We start from the raw sequence: 23,538 nt of genomic DNA, 5'->3' as shown, positions 1-23,538 counted from the left end.
GGTCCTTGACAAGCATCATGTGTTGCTTTGCAAGTGGCAGTTGGGAAAACTTGCACTATTTATGACCGGGTAGCCACACAAATCTGTTATAAAATTTCCTTGAGTTTTCCCTGATATTCCTAAACAATTTTTCAACTTTTCCTGGCCTTTCCCTGACCAACCGAAATGTTATTTGACCGACAGGCACTAACCCGACATTTCGGTGAAATTACTTTCGGTCTTCTGACTGCTGGTGACATGAGAAAGCATACACTTTGAAAGGCAGAGAGCCCGAAAGTACTTTTGCCGCAAAGTTATTTACCGACAGGCACTGGACCGACAGGCACTAGGTCGAAAGTAATTTTGCCGAAAAGCCCGAAAAGCCATTTGACAGACAGGCGCTAGACCAGACATCGGGAAAACTTTTTAAGGGGAGGGCCGAAAAAAAAATTGAACTAAACAAAACACTGCCACGCACATTGTACTCCACATCTTCATGCTATCGATCTAAAGACATCTACTACGGCACTACGTCTACGCGAGTTTGCGTGCAAACTCAGTTAGTATTATATGCGATAATACCGTTCTTATAACGCAATGAGAAGAAAACGCAGAAAAAAAAATATTTTGTCCTGTGTGTAATTGTAGGGGTTTACAAAACCATGTCGCGGGCCGGATTGACTAGCCCGAAGAGCCGTGCTTTGCCCATGAAGGCACTAGACAGAAGTGGTAGAACGTGTTAGCTGTGGCAGAAGGGCACTAGTGGAATGAGGCGGGGACGCACCACAACGCCGAAATACCACAAAACCTTAATGCCAAATTGACCACAAAGCCGAAATACCACAACGCCGAAATGTCAAATTGACCACAACGCCGACAGCTATAAAACTGCTGTGTTACCACAACGCCGAGATACACTAACACCGAAAAATGTCATTGCAGGACTGCCACAAAGGTTAGGTTATGTTAGACTAGGTTAGGTTAGGCTAGGCTAGGTTAAGTTAGGTTAGGTTAGGTTATATTACGCTAGGTTAGGTTAGGTTAGGTTAGGTAAGGTTAGGTTTTATTGTGGTACTTCGGCGTTAAGGTACATTTCAGAAACACACACAAATTAATTCAGTGGTTATTTCGGCGTTGTGGTACACAGCAGTTTTCTAGCTGTCGGCGTTGTGGTCAATTTTGACATTCGGCATTATGGTATTTCGGCGTTGTGGTAATGGTACAGTCGGCGTTGTGGTAACGGTCCAGTCGAGCGAGGCCCACCTCGAAGGCGGACAGCAGGCGCAGCTCGGGCACGAAGTGCGACGGCGACTTGAGGCCGCGCGGCGGCGGCCCGTGCACCAGCCGCACGGTGAGCGGCAGCCGCTTGCTGAGCAGGTTGCGCGCCGTGTGCACGCCGCTGATGTTGTCCTCGCGGGCCAGCGCGCTGAACCTGCCGCGCTGCTCCAGCCCCAGCAGCACGGCGTCGCCGCGCGCGTCGCTGCAGCGCAGGTAGCGGCCCCGGCCCGCCGCCGCCGAGCCGCCGCCGCCCCCGCCGCCGCCGCTGAGCTGCACCTCGCCGCACGGGGTCAGCGTCTCGCCGGCCGCCACGGTGCGCGCGCCGTCAGCCGTCACGCCGCCGTCCGCGTCGCAGCGCGCCACCAGCGCCCGCAGCGGCTCGCGCACCAGGCAGCCTCCCTGCAGGCGGCGCCGCGACAGCTCCGCCACGCTCTCGATGCACCGCACCGACCTGTCCGCAACGCCACCCCGCTCCTTGGACCCAGTGGCGTAGCCAGGATTTGTGTATGGGGGGGTGTTAAGAAGCACACGGCCTCCCTCCCCCCGTATTAAAGCATAGGGGTCCGGGGGTCCGGGGGTCCTCACACCGGGAAAATTTAAATTTTAAGTTTGTAAAATAGTGCTATTTTAGCAGTTTTCGGTTCTTAAATTTAAATATTGTAACGGTAAAAAAAAATTTAAATTTTAATATGAAATTTGTTTGAGTGATGAATAAGAAATTAATTAAAGATTTTGGGGCTAAGGGGAAGGGGGGGGGGGGGTTGAACCCCTAAATCCTACCCCCCCCCCCCCACCACCTGGCTACGCCCCCCATGCTGGACCACAAGTCACCTCGAGGATTACCGAACCACAAACCATTAGCCAACGAGTAGGGAAATGCATATTTCGCGAAAAGATTCCCCATTACAATGATCCTCCTAAAATAAACTCTGTAACCTTAAGTCGCTGTAATTTCTTTATATCTTTTGTCAGTCTGAAATGGGGCGGAAATACATCATAGTATCCCATTATGCATTACAATAATCCTCCTAAAATAATCTCTGTAACCTTAAGTCGCTGTAATTTCCGTCCACCTTTTGTCAAGCTGTAATGGGGCGAAAATACAATACATCATATTATCCCATTATGCATTACAATGATCCTCCTAAAATAATCCCTGTAACCGTAAGTCGCTGTAATTTCCTTCTATCTTTTGTCAGGCTGTTGAGGCCACTTGTGGCGGCCTCAGTCGTCTTGGATATTATTATTATTATTTTTATTTTGCATAAAGTTTATTCTAAGATGATTTAATTTTTTATAACACTATTTATGTCCTTATATTATTTAATGGTGTATTTTAATATTTATTTATTGTTACTTTTTAATAGTATACTTGGTTTATTTTACGTTAAGTACTCTTACTCTGTAGTGGGACGTACGAGAAGTAACGAGAACGATCTAGCGGAGTGAGGGGTGGTAGCAGAGGAGGGGGGTGACGTCAGCTGACGTGACGAGTGGGAGGCGGCTGCCAGCTGTTTTGCGAAGAGTGTGTTTTTGATCGCCGGCCGCGGAACTGCTCGTGAATGTAGGAATCGCATTCCAGCCATGGGGAAGTTGTGTTACGTTACGTGAACAAGAATTAACAGCAATATGACGGTAATGCCATGGCACGTTTGGCGAAGCGAAAAGCGTGGTGGTACACGAGCGCGCGATGGTGTGGGGCTAGTGCACGGGCCACAGAAGCATTGCACTGCTAGAGGCGCAAATAGTGAGTGGGGTTTACGCCCGACCCCGGGAGTCTCCGGCTTCAGAGGTATGCTTCAGTACCAAGTAAGTGTGAGAACTGGATTTTAGTACTTTATTTTCCCGACTGGTACGATTTTCAAAAGATGTGTATTGAAAACAGAGTGCGGCGACGGGATTTAGTGGTTGGATTATATAGACTAAAGAACGTCATAATTTGTGTTCCTCCCCCCTCCTCCGTAATAGACTTTTTTGGGACTTTGGATTAGAATTAATTATACTGCAAGAGTGTCTGTAAACCAATGTCGTTACACTGTGAATGTAATTATACCAATTTAAATGATACCTAGAATTTACTTTTTTACGGTATTTAAGTTTGAGCATCTTTGGTTTGGTAAGTCATTATTATACCTATCACGATAGAGTTTCCAGGACTGTCGGTAAATTTAGTATGCTAATATATTTTTTTGCGCACTTGCCAAATGTTAGACCAGTCGATGCACGTCTGTTAAACTTAATTTCTTTACACTCTCATTATCAGTATGTCAGTGGTGACGCGTACGCGGGACTGGCGTGGTGAGTGCGGACGTGTGCGACTACCCCGGTATAAGGGGAGTTGGCCACACTGTAATGGGGCGGAAATACAGCATAGTATCCCATTATGGATAGCATAAATCATACTAAAATAATCTCTGTAACCTTAAGTCTCTGTAATTTCCTTCTATATTTTGTCAGGCTGTAATGGGGCGGAAATACATCATAGTATCCCATTACGGATAACAATAATCCTCCTAAAATAATCCCTGTAAACTTAAGTCTCTGTAATTTCCTTATACATTTTGTCAGGCTGCAATGGGGCGGAAATATATCTTAGTATCCCATAATGCATTACAATGATCCTCCTAAAATAATCTCTGTAACCTTAAGTCGCTGTAATTTCCTTATACATTTTGTCAGGCTGCAATGGGGCGGAAATACATCATATTATCCCATTACTGATAACAATAATCCTCCTAAAATAATCTCTGTAACCTTAAGTCTCCGTAATTTCCTTCTATCTTTTGTCAGGCTGTAATGGGGCGGAAATACATCATAGTATCCCAGTATGGATAGCAATAATCCTCCTAAAATAATCTCTGTAACCTTAAGTCTCTGTAATTTCTTTGTATCTTTTGTCAGGTTGCAATGGGGCGGAAATACATCATAGAATCCCATTATGCATTACAATGATCCTCCTAAAATAATCTCTGTAACCTTAAGTCGCTGTAATTTCAATCCATCTTTTGTCAGGCTGTAATGGGGCGGAAATACATCATGGTATCCCATTATGCATTACAATGATACTCCTAAAATAATCTCTGTAACCTTAAGTCGCTGTAATTTCCGTCCATCTTTTGTCAGGTTGCAATGGGGCGGAAATACATAATTGAATCCCATTATGCATTACAATGATCCTCCTAAAATAATCTCTGTAACCTTAAGTCGTTGTAATTTCAATCCATCTTTTTTCAGGTTGCAATGAGGCGGAAATACATCATAGTTAGAGCCACGGAATTTTCGCGGATTCATTTAGTCGCAAGCTAGAATGCAAACCTTCACACTCTCGCACTGTGTTCACGATCGGTCCGCACTTATCTGGACACGCCCCTCTACGACCGTGAGCCAACGATGCCCAGCTAGGAGAGAAGTAAGCGAATCAGGTAGTGCCAAATAACAAGGATAAAAATGTTCTCGCTAAGAAATCAACCAATGGGGGGAAAAAAAACATGGGTCGAGCACACCTATAACTTTGAATTCTATCCTGAGGCCAGAGGAACACGCGAAATTTCCGGGACTCTAATCATAGTATCCCATTATGGATCACAATGATCCTCCTTGCTGTAATTTCCTTATATGTTAGTGTATTGGAATGGTGTAAGCAGAGGTGCCCCCCCCCCCAAACACTATGACTCACCTCCCTCCCCCTAACCTAATGATGCGCCCCCCCCCCGACATTTTTTATGCCATTTTCTCAATGATTTACTCAATTATTTTATAATATTATACTTTTTTAGTATTATATTTTATTACATTTTTGCATTAATCAAAACTTATTTTCTAATAATAATTTTTGGGCATATCAGGTAAATATTTCCTTCCATCCTGAACCGACAGATGCCCCCAAACTGCTTTCGTTGAGGAAAGTGCGTTGTTTGCCAATTTTTATTTACACGGTCCCTTCCAATTATCGAAGCACCGGAAAGGTATTTTCACATTGGAAGCTGTAATTATGTAAATAATATGTACATTTTTTTTCTCGTCTTTTAACCACCACACACCACCCCCCCTGGGGGCACCCCTGGTGCGAGCGACGCACCTGCCCTCCTCGCTGAGCAGCTCGAAGTAGCCCGGGTAGGACTCGGGAACCGCGAGCCGCGGGCCGACCCCCGCCAGCCTGCGGCCCTCTTTCAGCTTGACGGCCTGCGCGGCGATCTTGCGGCGCCTGCCCACCGACACGAGCAGCGCCGTCGACTGCAGCCCGGGGCAGGGCAGCGTGGGCACTCCAAGGCCGCCGCACTGGCCCTTGGTGATCTTCACGACGGCGGGCAGCGGGTGCCGGGCCACGAACTCGCGCAGGTAGTGGGCCTCGTCGCACCAGCGCGCCGCCGCCACCACGATCTGGCCGTCCGTCGCCGCCATCCTTTCAGCTCAGCGGCCGCATCTGCGGACCCACCCGAGCGTGTCTGGGTCAGGGTCTCCACAAGGAGACCAACTTAGGCGAGGAAAAAGTACTAGATTATAATTTGTTATGGTTTTTAACAATTTAGGAAGTTATTATGACATCGCAATGCTCAAACTTAAATATCACACCACACCAGGGGCGTAGCCAGGGGGGAGGGGGGTTTAGGGGTTCATTCCCCCCCCCCTTAGCACCAAATCTTTAATTAAATTTCGAATTCATCACTCAAACAAATTTAATATTAAAAATTAATAAAATTTTTACCATTACAATGTTTAAATTTAAGTACCGAAAACTGCTAAAATATCATTATTTTACACCTTAAAATCCAAATTTTACCGGGGGAGGACCCCCGGACCCCTCCCGTTAATACGGGGGGGGGGGGCAATTTTTCTTAACACCCCCCATACACAAATCCTGGCTACGCCACTGCACCACACACACTGTTAATACTTAGAGACCGTAAAAATTCACGGATTCATTTCACGACAGCCTAAAATTCATATAGTTATACCTCGGTGCTGCATCTGCTATTGGCTCACAACTCACCTGGACGACTCTGGGCCAGTGGGAAACTCTCAACCGAAGCTGTGTCGAATCACAGGCCGCTACATTGGGACACCTTTACAAGACAGCAGCCAATGAGAGGGTGACATTTGACCGAGTGTACGTAGAACTATAAAGTTCATCCTAGAGGTCATTGAACCCGCGAATTTTTCCTGTCCCTAGTTATTATGACATCGCAATGCTCAAACTTAAATATCACACCACACACACATGCATCCCATAGTTTTTTAAAAATAATTACGCTTAGTAATAAAACATATTGGAGTTACAATAATATTATTATATTAAAGAAAAATTACTAGATCTGTACTAAACCACTAATAAAGTTATAAAAGTACTATATCCAGTACGAAAGTACTAACTGTGGAGACCCTGATCTGGGTTAGTTGAGTCTCGGGCCGAAGCCCGTACGTAGGGGCCTGCAGATTTCGCGAAAAGATGAAAGTTAAAACATCAGTAGGGACCGGAAAAATTCGCGGATTCAATGACCTCTAGGATAGCCTCCATTATCCCCTGAATTTCTCAAGGAAAACACGCGTGTTCATTGGGTGCTAAATTGTGAGGCGTCTCCACTGGGTAGCTTGTGATTCGACGCTTCTTTGGTCGATAGTCTCTCATTGGCCCAGAGAGCTCCAGTTAAACTGCGATCCAATAGCAGAACCAGCAGATTTGTACACTAGTTTGAATTTCAGCCTATCACGAAATGAATCCGCGAATTTTTCCGGTCTCTAATCATCAGTATTTCGTGATTGGGTGAGTTTTCTCCCCAGGTACATATCTATTTGTAACAACGCCAATCACAGTGATTCAGTGCGGTAACCACAGGTGCGGGTATACCTTGTTGCAGTCTAATAAGTGTTGGATCTTTTCGCGAAAAATGCCTGCCCCTACCTATACGCTCTTATCATGCAGGCGAGGTAGCATGCATCATGTACTAGGAGGGGGATTGGCCAGCCATGGCAGCGTTTTAGCCATGTCTAACACCGCTCACTGACTATACTAGACTAATAACTAGATAAGTTGTGCACCAGGTAAAACCTGCACAGACACAGGGAAAACCCTGGGAACTTACACGCGGGATGCAAAAAATTCCATGCGTTAATAGCAAGCAGACTGGTTACAGGAAGCAGACAAGAGTAGGAATGAACTACTAAGCAAAGGGCGGGAACTTGGACATTGCTGTCCGCAATTCATTTGGTGGCACTGGTTGGTTCGGGGGCGACTTTCGTCGTTTCCCGCCAGGGCTGCCAGCAAGCCCACAGCACCGACCACGCGCGCGTCTCGGACGCCCAGCAACACAGCTTCGCCATCTTCACTTCGGAACCACATTATTAGGGGCAGGCATTTTTCGCGAAAAGATCTGAGCGCCCATTACATTGCAATACGGTGTGCCTGCGCCATCAGTTTCTTCCTTGCAATTGGCGGCCGTCTGCAAACGAAGATATACCTTTTTTTCACGGGGCCAATCAGCATGCGTTTTCTTCCACACTGAATTACTGTGATTGGTGGTTCTAACAATAGACCTGTATCTGAAATAAACTCACCCAATCACAAAACACAGACGATGCTACAGTGTGTGGACTCTCACCTTGTCTCGAAATCTTTTCGCGAAAAATACATGGCCCTACACATTATAAATAACACTGTTACTATCAACTCGTGTTCAAACACCCGTAAACCTATGTAGACAACCGCAGATTAACAGAGATCCCTTAACAAGCGTTTTCCGTGAATTCAAGGCAAGTTTTTCTAACAGCCCGGACATGCCCTGTGGTAGTCTAAAACACTTTAAAAAGTCAACAGCGACCGAAAGATCAAGTATATCACTTTCGATCCACTCGACACTCGAAATGTTTTCCTTCTGGCGATAGCAGCGATTTGAACAGTGGCAATGGTGTGGTTGAAAAAACAGTACATGTTTTTTTTTCCGTCCAATTGATATCAGTTTACTTCAACTTCAGCGCAAGCACCAACGCCATAGACATTCATGATGAAGACAGATTATTTATTGTATTCCGCGACCGAGGTATTTATGAATGACATACTACAGACAAAGGTTAAGTCAAAACTGTATTACTAGGGCCATGAAAATTTCGCGAAAAGATCCGGAGAGTAGCTGGAAGTTAAAACACTGTAGCATCGTCTGTGTTTCGTGATTGGGTGAGTTACTTTGAGGTGCATGTCGATTGTTACAACAACCAATCACACTAATTCAGTGTGGAAGCAAACTCGTCCTTAGTGGCTCGTGCAAACAAGGCAACGACTTCTCTCGCAGACGGCTGCCAATCACAAGGAAGAAACCGCTGGTGTGGGTATACCTTGTCGCAGTCTAGTAGGTGTTCAGATTTTTTCGCGAAAATTTCCTGCCCCTATGTATAACACACGATTTCATGTTGTTTATTTCATAAAACCATTAAATAAGGTATTTTTTTAAGTTTTAAAAGCCTTTTTATTAACAATTAAATAAGGTTTTATTTTAAAATTTATTTAAAATCATGTGCAAAAACAAACATGAAATAATAAAAGAAAAATAATTTATTTTTATTTGTTACATGTCCCCCCAACAGTTGTTACAACTTTTGTGGTAGACACGACACGTATAAACAGGTAAACATTCATCACTGCCAATGTATGGACTCCCACATCGTCGGCACCATTGCAGACAGAACGTCGCAAAAAGGCCAACACGCGAGGTAAAAAGTACCACACATTAGCGGTGATGGCAAACAAATAGAAACAAACACGATACTATCCCCTTAATATGTCATGTTTTTTTTTTTTTTTAGAGAATGAGAAGTCACATATCTGAGTTTCATAAATTATTCTGTATATGAATTCTCATATCTTAATTTCCTTTTTTTCGTGACACAAAAAAAACACCTTACAAATTTCGTTCTAAGAAACCAGAGAAAAATATTGTAGATGGCCATGCAACCAGAGCGAACTCACATACTTGAATGCAGGTAGACCCCTTCGGACTAAGAAACCAGAGAAGAAAATTGTTAGATGGACATGAGATCAGAGCGAACTCACAGACTTCAATGCAGGTAGACCCCTTCGGACTAAGAAACCAGAAAAGAAAATTGTTAGATGGACATGAGATCAGAGCGAACTCACAGACTTCAATGCAGGTGGACCCCTTCGGACTAAGAAACCAGAGAAGAATATTGGAGATGGACATAAAACCAGAGCGAACTCACAGACTTAAAAGCAGGTAGACCCCTTCGGACCAAGAAACCAGAGAAGAATATTGTAGATGGACATGAGATCAGAGCGAACTCACAGACTTCAATGCAGGTAGACCCCTTCGGACAAAGAAACCAGAGAAGAATATTGTAGATGGACATGAGATCAGAGCGAACTCACAGACTTCAATGCAGGTGGACCCCTTCGGACTAAGAAACCAGAGAAGAATATTGGAGATGGACATGAAACCAGAGCGAACTCACAGACTTCAACGCAGGTAGACCCCTTCGGACCAAGAAACCAGAGAAGAATATTGGAGATGGACATGAAACCAGAGCGAACTCGCAGACTTCAATGCAGGTAGACCCCTTCGGACCAAGAAACCAGAGAAGAATATTGGAGATGGACATGAAACCAGAGCGAACTCGCAGACTTCAATGCAGGTAGACCCCTTCGGACCAAGAAACCAGAGAAGAATATTGGAGATGGACATGAAACCAGAGCGAACTCACAGACTTCAATGCAGGTAGACCCCTTCGGACCAAGAAACCAGAGAAGAATATTGGAGATGGACATGAAACCAGAGCGAACTCGCAGACTTCAACGCAGGTAGACTCCTTCGGACCAAGAAACCAGAGAAGAATATTGGAGATGGACATGAAACCAGAGCGAACTCACAGACTTCAATGCAGGTAGACCCCTTCGGACCAAGAAACCAGAGAAGAATATTGTAGATGGACATGAGATCAGAGCGAACTCACAGACTTAAAAGCAGGTAGACCCCTTCGGACCAAGAAACCAGAGAAGAATATTGGAGATGGACATGAAACCAGAGCGAACTCGCAGACTTCAACGCAGGTAGACCCCTTCGGACCAAGAAACCAGAGAAGAATATTGGAGATGGACATGAAACCAGAGCGAACTCGCAGACTTCAACGCAGGTAGACCCCTTCGGACCAAGAAACCAGAGAAGAATATTGGAGATGGACATGAAACCAGAGCGAACTCGCAAACTTCAACGCAGGTAGACCCCTTCGGACCAAGAAACCAGAGAAGAATATTGGAGATGGACATGAAACCAGAGCGAACTCACAGACTTCAATGCAGGTAGACCCCTTCGGACCAAGAAACCAGAGAAGAATATTGGAGATGGACATGAAACCAGAGCGAACTCGCAGACTTCAACGCAGGTAGACCCCTTCGGAACAAGAAACCAGAGAAGAATATTGGAGATGGACATGAAACCAGAGCGAACTCGCAGACTTCAACGCAGGTAGACCCCTTCGGACCAAGAAACCAGAGAAGAATATTGGAGATGGACATGAAACCAGAGCGAACTCGCAGACTTCAACGCAGGTAGACCCCTTCAGACCAAGAAACCAGAGAAGAATATTGGAGATACACATGAAACCAGAGCGAACTCGCAGACTTCAACGCAGGTAGACCCCTTCGGACCAAGAAACCAGAGAAGAATATTGGAGATACACATGAAACCAGAGCGAACTCGCAGACTTCAATGCAGGTAGACCCCTTCGGACCAAGAAACCAGAGAAGAATATTGGAGATGGACATGAAACCAGAGCGAACTCGCAGACTTCAATGCAGGTAGACCCCTTCGGACCAAGAAACCAGAGAAGAATATTGGAGATGGACATGAAACCAGAGCGAACTCACAGACTTCAATGCAGGTAGACCCCTTCGGACCAAGAAACCAGAGAAGAATATTGGAGATGGACATGAAACCAGAGCGAACTCGCAGACTTCAACGCAGGTAGACCCCTTCGGACCAAGAAACCAGAGAAGAATATTGGAGATGGACATGAAACCAGAGCGAACTCACAGACTTCAATGCAGGTAGACCCCTTCGGACCAAGAAACCAGAGAAGAATATTGTAGATGGACATGAGATCAGAGCGAACTTACAGACTTAAAAGCAGGTAGACCCCTTCGGACCAAGAAACCAGAGAAGAATATTGGAGATGGACATGAAACCAGAGCGAACTCGCAGACTTCAACGCAGGTAGACCCCTTCGGACCAAGAAACCAGAGAAGAATATTGGAGATGGACATGAAACCAGAGCGAACTCGCAGACTTCAACGCAGGTAGACCCCTTCGGACCAAGAAACCAGAGAAGAATATTGGAGATGGACATGAAACCAGAGAGAACTCGCAGACTTCAACGCAGGTAGACCCCTTCGGACCAAGAAACCAGAGAAGAATATTGGAGATGGACATGAAACCAGAGCGAACTCACAGACTTCAATGCAGGTAGACCCCTTCGGACCAAGAAACCAGAGAAGAATATTGGAGATGGACATGAAACCAGAGAGAACTCGCAGACTTCAACGCAGGTAGACCCCTTCGGACCAAGAAACCAGAGAAGAATATTGGAGATGGACATGAAACCAGAGAGAACTCGCAGACTTCAACGCAGGTAGACCCCTTCGGACCAAGAAACCAGAGAAGAATATTGGAGATACACATGAAACCAGAGCGAACTCGCAGACTTCAACGCAGGTAGACCCCTTCGGACCAAGAAACCAGAGAATAACATTGGAGATGGACATGAGATCAGAGCGAACTCGCAGACTTCAATGCAGGTAGACCCCTTCGGACCAAGAAACCAGAGAAGAATATTGGAGATGGACATGAAACCAGAGCGAACTCACAGACTTCAATGCAGGTAGACCCCTTCGGACCAAGAAACCAGAGAAGAATATTGGAGATGGACATGAAACCAGAGCGAACTCGCAGACTTCAACGCAGGTAGACCCCTTCGGACCAAGAAACCAGAGAAGAATATTGGAGATGGACATGAAACCAGAGCGAACTCGCAGACTTCAATGCAGGTAGACCCCTTCGGACCAAGAAACCAGAGAAGAATATTGGAGATGGACATGAAACCAGAGCGAACTCACAGACTTCAATGCAGGTAGACCCCTTCGGACCAAGAAACCAGAGAAGAATATTGGAGATGGACATGAAACCAGAGCGAACTCACAGACTTCAATGCAGGTAGACCCCTTCGGACCAAGAAACCAGAGAAGAATATTGTAGATGGACATGTGTACAATAAAGCCGAATTACCACAACGCCGAAATACATTAACGCCGAAAAATGTCAACGCAGGACTGCCACAAAGGTTAGGTTAGGTAAGGTTAGCACGCAAATTCATTCAGTTGTTTTTCATTTTGCTCCTGTGGCCCCCCTTGCCCACAGCAACATTTTTCGGCGTTACTGTATTTCGGCGTTGTGGTACACAGCAGTTTTCTAGCTGTCGGCGTTGCGGTCAATTTGGCATTCGGCGTTATGGTATTCGGCGTTATTGTACGTTCGGCGTTGTGGTATTTCGGCATTGTGGTAACGACCCCTGATAATCTCTTGTTTTGAGCGATGTCGCTGCTGCTACACACTGGAATTTTAATATTCGTGGTACGCGCCGTACTGCACTGGCCAAAGGTTCCGAAACCACCAGCACACACATGATTTCAAACTAGTGGCAATTACAATTTTTTTAAAGGTATAAAGAAGCTGTACTATGTTTGGAATTTACTATGTTTGGAATTTTACACGACCTTCCTAAAACGTCCGTGCACTTTAACAAAAGATTTTTTGGAAACCAGATACCAAGAAATAGTTTGTGATACTACAAGAAAGATATTGCAACTTTGTACAAAAACACATGGCTATGGTTATTTTTTGCATTTGTAAAACACTTTCTTTTTTTTTTCGAGCTAATGCAGAGTCTTTCTTACGAAAATTTTGCGCATGACTTTGTATTTTAATCAGAGCCTTCAATTTTCTGATTGACCTAACAGAACAACCAACCAGAAGAGAAGAGCCCACTCATTGGCTGGCACACCCACGGCCAATCATAGAAGCCCAGCTAAGATTCGCCAAACAGCCCAGCCAACCAGAAGAAAAGGAAGGCTCTGATTGGCCCACAGCTGCAGCCAATCGGGAAATACTCTCCTCTCGAGCAATAGTATATAAAAACCTCAGTAAGGTTACTGCTACCCTGGTTCGTAGGAGCGGCTTGCACAGATTTACACTACACGCCACACCCGAATTTAACTAGGTCACTTGAAATTACAGCACACCGACAAGCCTCTAATGCACACCAACATGACACTACATCACGCCAGTTAGCCGATCTAGCTGGTGGGGAGCTTCTCTCCCCCGCCGAATTAGGTACACGTAACTTTTATAGCATTACACAACCTACCAGCGCACACACAGGCCCGTGTGCCAACCTTATCCCACAAGACACGCGCCCCGCCCGTTGATCAAAGTGATTCTACAAAAGTGTGGGGTGCAACTGATTTACAATGCACTAAGCGAGTTGTAGAAACTTCGGTTTCTGGCCTCGCACACACTAACTGCCCCGGATGGCAATATGATGATCGGCTGCTACCCTGGTGGTGGCGACTGCAACGGACGCCTTCGGACGCGGCTACAACCCAGACAATGGCCGGGAAAACTCCGCGATCCTCATTGTCTGTAGGCGCTTCTGCGGCCTTTCGAAGAGACTGGTTCAAAATGTCGTTAGGTTCGAAACTATTCGTGCATCAAAGAAATATCCTTGACACTCGAAGAACTGAGGGAAGCTGGCTACATACAATGATGGCTTATTTTACTTGTATTTGTATAATGTTGAGAAATAAATTGAATATCGAAAGTAAAAATTTAATGTTTCATTTATTTTATTGTGATTTTTAACTATAAGCCTGTGTGTTTCCGCTACTGCGTGTGTTCATTCCGTTTCCTGTGTGTCCCGTGTGTTCATTCCGTTTCCTGTGTGTACTGTGTGTTCATTCCGTTTCCTGTGTGTGCCGTGTGTTCATTCCGTTTCCTGCGTGTACCATGTGTTCATTCCGTTTCCTGTGTGTACCGTCTGTTCATTCCGTTTCCTGTGTGTACCGTGTGTTCATTCCGTTTTCTTTGTGTACCTTGTGTTCATTCCGTTTTCTGTGTAATGTCTACAGTAGCGCTAAATTCCAACTCGTCAGAGTGCGGTTGAACTGTACGTGCGGAGCGTGTGTTTGTACGGTCAGGCCAAGCCAGCACCGTTCTCGGCAATTAAGTCAGCCTCAATGCGGTTTATCCTTTTATAACCCTCATCAAGAGAAATACGCGCGAGTGCAAGAGAGAGAGAGTGAAAAAGGGGGAGGGAGGGGGCAAAATGCATGCACCTCGCGCCAATTAACTAAGAAAACAGCGTGATTGAGGTTAATGAAGGTATTAAAGGAAGATGGAAAAGTGAGTGGGGGGGGGGGGGGCAGGGGTCTCTATTTTGCATCTCGCGAATCAGCGGCGCTTTAATGTCAGAAATGATGGTGGCCGGTGTTGTGTAGCACGTAATGAACGGTGGAACATAAAACGACAGGGATATTGCTATAGTTGTGTCTCACTCTTTAGTTTGTAGAACAGAGTAAAATGGCACCCGCTGTTACCAGATTCATATTACCCGGCTTGTTAACATTAAAAATCTTCTTTTGTGTACCATAGTTGATTACAAAACGTATTAATAATTCTATTTTTCTATTTGTTGAATTTTTATAAGACCATAAAATAGTTTCAGATTTATTAAAGCATAGTAATTCTTAAAGAATAAAAAAAATTGTATTTGTAAAAGTCCGTCACTGTTAATAACAAGGCATTCCATTAAATTATTAGCGATGCTCAAATAGAGCCCAAATTTTCTTTAAATTACGTTTCCTTACAAGTAAAAATTGATCATCATCAGATGATGCTCTTGATTAAATACAACAAGAAAATGAATTTATAAAATTCTAATTCCAATTTTCATTTATAGTTTTTCGAATACGACGAAAATTTTGCATACATACTTCTAAATCACCATCAAGCACGGTAAATCATCATTTAAGCAATGTGTCGGGTAGAAAAGGTTGAAAGTGATTTCAACTACGCCATAGCATGCTCTCGCTTGACAATCCCCAACTCCGTGATTATACCAATTATACGACGTACCAGAACTTTTCAAAACTAGTAAAAATATATTTGAACTACTATACGTTATGGCCAAAATACTAAATGAGTATCTAAAACTTCGTCCGTCCATTCACGAAATAAAAATATATAGTTTGCCGATTGATTGCTGTGCGAAATAAAATATCGTGTTGTTTATATTGTTTTATCACACTTATGTTACTTTTGGAAAATACATTTAGCAAGCCTGCAGTTCATCAATAAGTCGCGGTGCTGTTTCTAAGTCACCGTTGGAAGCCAAGAAAGGACACGCCAGGTGAAAACGAAGACGCAACTGGGGTTATCCTGGCAGGTGATTCCGCATTGGCTGATGCAATAACGAACACACCTTACTGGTTGAGTCGGGCCCTGTTAAAACCTGCATGTTTGGGAAGGGGGGGGGGAAGAGAGAGAGAGAGAGAGAGACCCAATACGGCAGCCGTTGAGGTTCGGTTGTAAATTTCATTTTTCTCGCCATCACAATTAATTAAGGTATTTTTCCTGCAAATTTATTTCGATCATTGTCTTACATATGTTGATGAGGGGGGGGGGGGGGGGAGGGTTTGTCACAAAATTTCTCAAAACAGACTTTCACTGAACGTTATGTTCGAACTACGATGGTCACTTTAACCATGCCAACTTACGTTGTGTCTTTGCCGCTATCAGATGATATTTCGGTAGGTATCTGTCGAGAAAAAAATTTGAAATCGAAACATGAAAATGCAAGAGAGCTGTGATGGATTTCTAGGCAAAGACCTCGAATAATAGCCGACTCGGCGAGCAGGACGTACCTAGACACACACACACAGTGCGCAAAGCTTTCAGAAGAAACCAAGCGATTTGAAAACTGCCCAAGACATCAGAAACTCGTTTAAGAACACACTCTGAGGACGGATGAGTATTTTTTTCTTTTCCGTATCTTGTTTTTATGTTTTTTTTTTTTACGAAAGTGAAAACGGCTAGACTCATGTTTTCAGAACAATTTTTTTTTTTTCACTCAAGGGGACGTTTATTTACACCTATGTCTTCATTACTCCGCCACATAATGTTATGGTTACTGAACAAATCTCATCGTTGTCCTATCATGGGCGTCGCAAGGATATTTTTTTTTTTGGGGGGGGGGGGGGGATTGGTCAATTGATTTAGTTGTTGAGGAATATCCATCCCCTGGGGAAAAAAAGCGGGGGGTCCGGGGGTCCTCTCCCCGGAAAATTTGGGGGTTTGAAGGTGCAAAAAGGTGGTTTTTAGGCATTTTTCTTTCCTAAATATTCTAATTATAGTTGGTTGCAATATACAATTTATTTTTTATAAAAAATATTTCCGTAGAACAAATTTGTAAAAACACAGTGCTCACATTACCACGATTGGACTAAATGCACCATGCGCAACATATGGGTTGTATCACAGAAATCACATTTTTAATGAAACTACGAAACTAAATATATTATTGGAGGGGACGAAATTGAAGACTTTTATTATTGGGGAGAGGACGTGTCCTCCCCCCCCCCCCCCCTCCCCACCACCCCCCGCGTTTCACCGGTTACGACACCCATGGTCCTATGCACGACGAGAAAGAGTGCGCGCCAGTTTCAGAGCTGGAAGCGCAAACCACCCCAACAAGAAAGTAATACCTTTGAATATATATACTGTATAGAAGTCGCGAGTGGATAGGATTTACTCTACGTTTTTCAGAAGCGTATGATGAGCAGCTTGGGAACTTCACCGCTGCAGGGCGCTGCCGTAACGCCCTGTATCGTCTCAGGTTGTTATTTACACGTTAGAGCGCAGCACTGTCGCCCGCTGTCATTCCCCCGCACCCCCCATACATCATTCACTGCAGCTCAAGGTCGTTCAACAGGAGGGGGAAGGGGTGTTTGAAGAGTTCGACACTTGCCCGCTAGGGACCACCACAAGTCGATGCCCTAGAGATGGTGGCGATTGCGGGCGGTGAATTAACCAACTACCTCAAAACCGCATTAGAAATTTTAACCTGGGCTGGCGACATCTACACAGTATATATATTCAAAGGTAATACTCCCCTCCCCTTACCAACTAAACGAGACGGGTCGAGCGTAAAGGACCTTCCGGGTGCCCGCGGGGTTCTTCCGCGACCTGGCAACGCCGCCCCCTGAAGAGAGCATGTCGACACTACTACCCCCCCCCCCCCCTCCCGAGGCGACCTGTGGGGGAAAGTGGGGCCGCCGACGGCTCCACCTGGTGGAAAGGAGACTCTCCCTCACCGCCATGACATAACTAGGCATAATGAAGGATCAGGTAAGAGGAGCAGATAGAGATAGAGAGAGAGAGAGAGGTGAGGTATCATACTTGCACCCTCTCCTGTGCATCGCGCCCGCTGACGGGACTACTAACCCCCCTCCCCCTCCCCCCCCCTCTAAGGACCGACCTCCTGACCCCGAGGGCTGGGGCGACCACGCCCACCTCTCTCCCTCCCTCTCTCTCTCTCTCTCTCTCTCTCTCTTCGCCGTCTCACGTCTCACTCCCGGAGGCAATCACCAGGTGGTCCCCCCCCCCCACCCCGTGGCTCTATCGGGGCGCGGTCGCGGCCGTTGTGACATCGCGATAACGTGTAGAGACCGGGAAAAATATTCGCGAATTCATTTCGCGATATGCTAAAAAATTACAAATAGTGCTGCCTCTGCTAATTGGCTCACAACTCACCTGGATGACTCTGGGCCGATGAGAAACGCCCGACGAAAGCTTTTATCGAATCTCACAGGCTGCTTGCTACGTTGGGACGTCTCACGAGACAGCAGCCAATGAGTTGGGTGGCATTTTTACCGAGTGTACGTAGAACTGTGGAGTTCATCCTGCAGGTCATTGAACCCGCGAATTTTTCCGGTCCCTAGCGATAAGCATACCTCGGGGACAGTGCTAAACAGCACTACATCGGCCAAAGCAACATTCCCAACTTTTTTTTTTTTTTTTAAAGTGAATATGAGAATCACAGGGTAACGGAAATGAGTAGGTAACGGTATTCAACGCGCGCGTAACGAATATTGCTCAATGGCGCTGGGTAAAAAAAAAATGTTTTGAAAAGAAAAATCTTTACAGATGGCAGCACCAGCGCAAGAATTCGTAAACGTCCTAATACTTTTGTAAACTTTAAGTCTGTATGTAATTCTGAATTCCGTACATTCAAATGAAAACAACTGTAGCCTATCACTAAAAAAAAATAGTGTTCGCAGTAACACTGGGTTCGGATTCTTACCCGGACATTTATGCTTTGTGTTGTTCCAGTACCTCCAATAATTAAAGTTATTTGTAAACCGTTTCCTGAGTAGTAGCTTTCCAGTATTAATTGCGCACATTAATAAGTGCAATAAAATAAAATAAATTCCAATTAAGAATTATTCGATTAATTTGTTCTATGGTTTAGTAAAATTATGCTTGAATGAAACAAATTATGCGACAATTTTCGTAAGAAATACTCAGTGGTATCTGCAAAAACGTATTTAATATACGAAAAAATAACCTAAGCCATGTGCTAAAATAGGTTACAATAAATATATTTATTGTAGTATTACAAGCTATTACTTGTCAACTGGTTTCCAGAGGAATCTTTTTGGAAAAGTTTACAAATTTATTTTTCTTTGTGTTTTTCCAAAGTCTTTAGTAAAAAGTTTGGAAATAACACATTTTTGTCTTATTTTGGTAAAAATATCAGTAGAGACCTGAAAAATTCGCGGATTCATTTCGTGTTATGCTAAAATTTAAATAATTGTACCTTAGTGCTGCTTCTGCCATTGGTTCACTGTTAATCTAGAGGACTGAGGGCCAATTAGAGATCCTCACTCATAGAAGTGTCGAATCATAGGCCACCCAGTCGAGACGACTCACAAGTCAGCAGCCAATGAACAGTTGGCATTTTCCCAAATGTGTACAGGATATTGGAGTCTATCCTGAAGGTCATTGAACCCGCGAATTTTTCCGGTCTCTAAATATCAGCAATGCCCTGAAATTGCGCGAGAGAAGACGCTGGTTATTAACCAGTTTACAATGAAAAGCATCAACTTCAAAAAGTATACCAGATTTTCGGAAGCGACTGTTTTGGACCATAGTCGCAATAAAGGCTTCCAACTTTATGTGTCGCGATGAACCTGCAGTAAAAGACGTTTGCCGGTCGGGTAACAGGGCGTTTCTCGACTGGTGCCGGATTGTAGAACGTGCCGGACCACGGAATACCGGATTGAAGACCCTCCTTCACTGTTACCACCTGCGCGGTTCTCAACCTGAGAAGCCCTTCGAGGAAAGCTCGCATTCGCCGGAACAGGTGCGCCGGCTTGCGACACGAGACACTGTTAAAAATATTTTACACAATTTACAATTTACGAAGAACGCTGGTTACAAATCAACCAGGGATCTTCGCAAATTTACGGCCATCTTCACCTTAGGTTCGCTCACCATGAACTAGATTTCAAAAGAATATTATTAGCCTATCAGTAAGGGCAGGCATTTTTCGCGAATAAATCTGAACGCCTATTAGACTGCAACAAGGTATACCCGCAGCAGCGGTTTATTCCTTGTGATTGGCCGCCGACTGCGAGAGAAGTCCTTGCCTTATTTGGCTGAGCCACTCAGGACGCATTTCATTCCGCAATGAGTTACTGTGATTGGTGTTTTAACAGTCGTCATGTACCTGAAAGAAACTCACCCAATAACGAAACACAGGCGATGCTACAGTGTTTTAACTTTCAGCTAGTCTGATTCTTTTCGCGAAATATGCATGGCCTTACGTATCAGCAAAACATTCAAGAAATGGTTGAGTCTATAATAAAAAAAAATCTTCTTTTGTCCACGTGTGCGACTGTTCACCTCTTTTTTAAGACGAAACAGACGACTCGGAAGTCGAAAAGCGGCGGAGTTTACCTGAAATTAAGAAAAAAATGAACTCTTCGTTTATTTGAGTTACATAAATTCTTCGTTGGAAGGTCCGTAAATTTCCCGTTTATTTCTAACAGTGTCTGCTCGCTGCAGCCGAGCCGCAAGACGCGCGGGAGATTGGCTTTCCAGTCTTTCCGCGGTTTCTTCTGTCCTCCGATTACGCCAGGCGCGACTTGCCCACCGTCTGCAGTCCTTGCAACTGCGACTGCAGCGGGGGAGATTCGAAAGCGGTTACCCGCCCCCCCCCCCCCCCCCGCGCCCCTTCAATAACCCCGCGCAGAACACGCTTGTCTGTTAGAGGTGTAAAAGTAAGGAAAAAAAGCGTACCCGTATGTATTCGTTACTATAACAATATTAGTACTCGTTACTATCGTATCGTTACGTTACTCGTTTACTTCTGATACCGCATAACATGCTACGTTATGTTGCAGCAACGAATCGAGTCGTATTGCGTACGCGTACAGTATGACGTCGCGTAAATAATAATAATAAATAGAATATAAAAAATTAACAATATTTGATAATTAACAGTTTTTGTTAACCAAGAAACAATTAAATCTCATTAGAGCAGCTTTATTATATTATCTCTTTTAAGATAAGAAAAAAAACGTGAATTACGCGATAGTAAAAAACAAAAACATACATACTTCTAATTTGTAACTAACACTTTCTTTTGTTGTTTCTGTTCCAATCTCAAAATTTGTCTACACACACAATACCTTTAATAAACAGTAAAAAAACTTGGACGACGAATTTCCATATTACACTTTACTTAAACAAACATCGTTTTTTGTAACGTAAATTCATCGAATATGCGCGCGCATGCGTAAAACATACGAAAAATGCGAGTAACGAAATGCATTCGTGTGTAACGTTTCGTTACTCGTTACTAGATGGCGCACCCGCTACTCAGTACCGAATACATACGGTTTGCTACAGCTCGCTGGGACCCGCCAGGCAACAGGCACTGGACCCTACCACGTGACTTAACAAAGTCGCCACTTCGAATAGTCATGAACTAGAATTTTCGAGATAAAAAAAATCAACTTAGAACTGTAGTGGGTTATTAAGATCATGAATAAGAAGTACACATATTAAAAAAATATATATAACTTTTAACAAAAATGACTTCGAAAAAAAATTCTTTAGAAACGTCTTAAATGAAAAACTTTTTTTTTGTTCAATATTTTTTGTGCTGTCATCATTTGTGGGGAATTTTTCGTTCTTAGTCCATTTTTCTTTGTTTTTTTTTTTTTTGTTTGTTGACCATATTCCTGTTATGGAAAATTATGTGGTGTTTTTATATCCTGTTGACAACAGCAAATTTTTTCTTAATTTGTGTTTTTGTCTTTTGGGTATTTTTTTAGTTTTCTTCTACAGACATTCGTGTGCTTAGCAATGGCGTATGTCCAAAAGCTTACATCAAGTCATGCACTCCCATTGCACAAATCTTTCGAAGATAATATAAACACAGAAACCGCGACACACCACCAGTTCCGAACATATTTTTTGAAGTTTCGCTGCCGTTAGCTCGCGCAAGGTATTACTATTATATATATATATATTTAAAAAAAAAAAAAAAGCTGTGAGTCGGGTACGTGACAGCTAAAACACGTCCAGGATACTCTTCCTCGTTCGGGTACAACGTATCCCCGGGTGCCCCTGGTTGTTCTACTCCGCGCCGCCGGCCTGGCGCGACCCAACGCACGTGTGTCCAACACCTGCTTCTTGCACGAGCCGGGTGGCAGTTCCTCTTCTTGCCGCTCTTCGCTCTTGCTTCTCCACCCCCCCCCCCCCCCCCCGTGCGGGCTGACGACCAAGTAGAGGGGGTGGGAGCTGTCTCGCGCATCACACGCCTCGCGGCCTCGTACCAGACTAGGGACTGGAAAAATTCGCGTATTCAACGACCTCGAGGATAGACTCCACGATCCTGCTGTGCACACTCGGGCAAACGTCACCTGTGAGGCGTCTCAACTGGGAGACTCGTGATTCGATATACTGCTTCGACTGAAGGTCTATATAGTTGGCCCAAAAGTCCTCCAGGTTAACAGTGAACCAATGGCAGAAGTTGCATAAAGGGACAATTATTTGCATTTCAGCATATCGCTAAATGAATCCGCGAATTTTTCCGGTCTCTATACTAGACACACCCGACTTCTTTTAGGCCGTGTCTTGTAATCAGTGACCGTCACAAAGTCAAATAAATTGAATTATCATACACCACACTGAATTAGAACATTAAGAAGCTTCTACTACTACTACTACTACTACTACTACTACTACTACTACTACTACTACTACTACTACTACTACTACTACTACTACTACTGTTCTTAGTATAATTTTTTTTTTCATTTTTAATGTGGCCTGGAGTTAAATAATTTTTTGACGTGACGTCAAATAAAATGATGAACGCCGGCTGCACGCACAAAAAAGTGTCCCGTTACGCACATTGTCCCGTTACGCTGTGTCCCGTTAAAGCTCATTGTACGATTGCGCCGCATCTATCTCTCTTCCACTCGATTGGAACAACCATTGATTTGAGTTTTTCGAGGCACATTAAACTTGAAACACTCCCATTCGTTTCCTACTTTTACTATCACCGTCCTATCCTTAACAGAATAACACAGATTGGAAGAAGTTAAATAACAAACATGTATAAAAGTTATAGTTAAAATAATCTCTTCGTTAAAGTAATAAACATATTTGAATAAATGAGTGCAAATAAAAGTATATTTATAAATTAAAGTGTAGATTTCATTTCACTCCTTCTTTGTATCCATACAAAATAGTGATAATTCAATAAAAATGATTCAATTTTATTCATAAAAGTATGCAATCATTTCATCAATGTTTTGTTATGACGTTGTCACGTTAAACTATCGTCCGTAAACCGACTTTACAGACAACCAATTTTTTTATATAAATCTTTCACGTGACTTATGGCCGGGTTATTCAGGACGCGTTTGCTTTCGTTTATAAATGGCTGTGATCCGCGTTTCCACATACGAAATGTTATCTGTAAGAAACCAAAAACAAAACAAAATAGGAAACGCGAACGATGCCACAGTGTTTTTTACAACATTTTGTCTCGAAAACATTTCGTTATAAAAAATTCCACAGCACCTAGTTGTATGGTATCTCAAACCAGTGGCGGATAGGATAATTCTATTCGGGGGAGGAGGGAAGGGTACAG

At 44.0% G+C, this 23,538-nt stretch overlaps 1 protein-coding gene across 2 annotated transcripts in view; it reads right to left on the bottom strand.

Annotated features, from left to right (window-relative positions):
* LOC134539801 (uncharacterized) overlaps positions 1-23,538 on the bottom strand; it is a 327,083-nt gene that overhangs the window by 115,521 nt on the left and 188,024 nt on the right. For both annotated transcript variants that reach the window (XM_063382072.1, XM_063382071.1), the window contains 2 exons: positions 5,336-5,680; positions 1,243-1,708 (listed from right to left, as the gene is read on the bottom strand). In XM_063382072.1, the coding sequence (XP_063238142.1) occupies positions 1,243-1,708; positions 5,336-5,658 (789 nt within the window). In that variant the 5' untranslated portion in view covers positions 5,659-5,680. The remainder of the gene's footprint in view (positions 1-1,242; positions 1,709-5,335; positions 5,681-23,538) is intronic.

Source organism: Bacillus rossius, chromosome 16 (assembly GCF_032445375.1).
Source record: "Bacillus rossius redtenbacheri isolate Brsri chromosome 16, Brsri_v3, whole genome shotgun sequence".
Classification (NCBI taxonomy): Eukaryota; Metazoa; Arthropoda; class Insecta; order Phasmatodea; family Bacillidae; genus Bacillus; species Bacillus rossius.
Note: the sequence above shows the minus strand (reverse complement) of the source record. Positions and strands in the feature narration are given on the sequence as shown.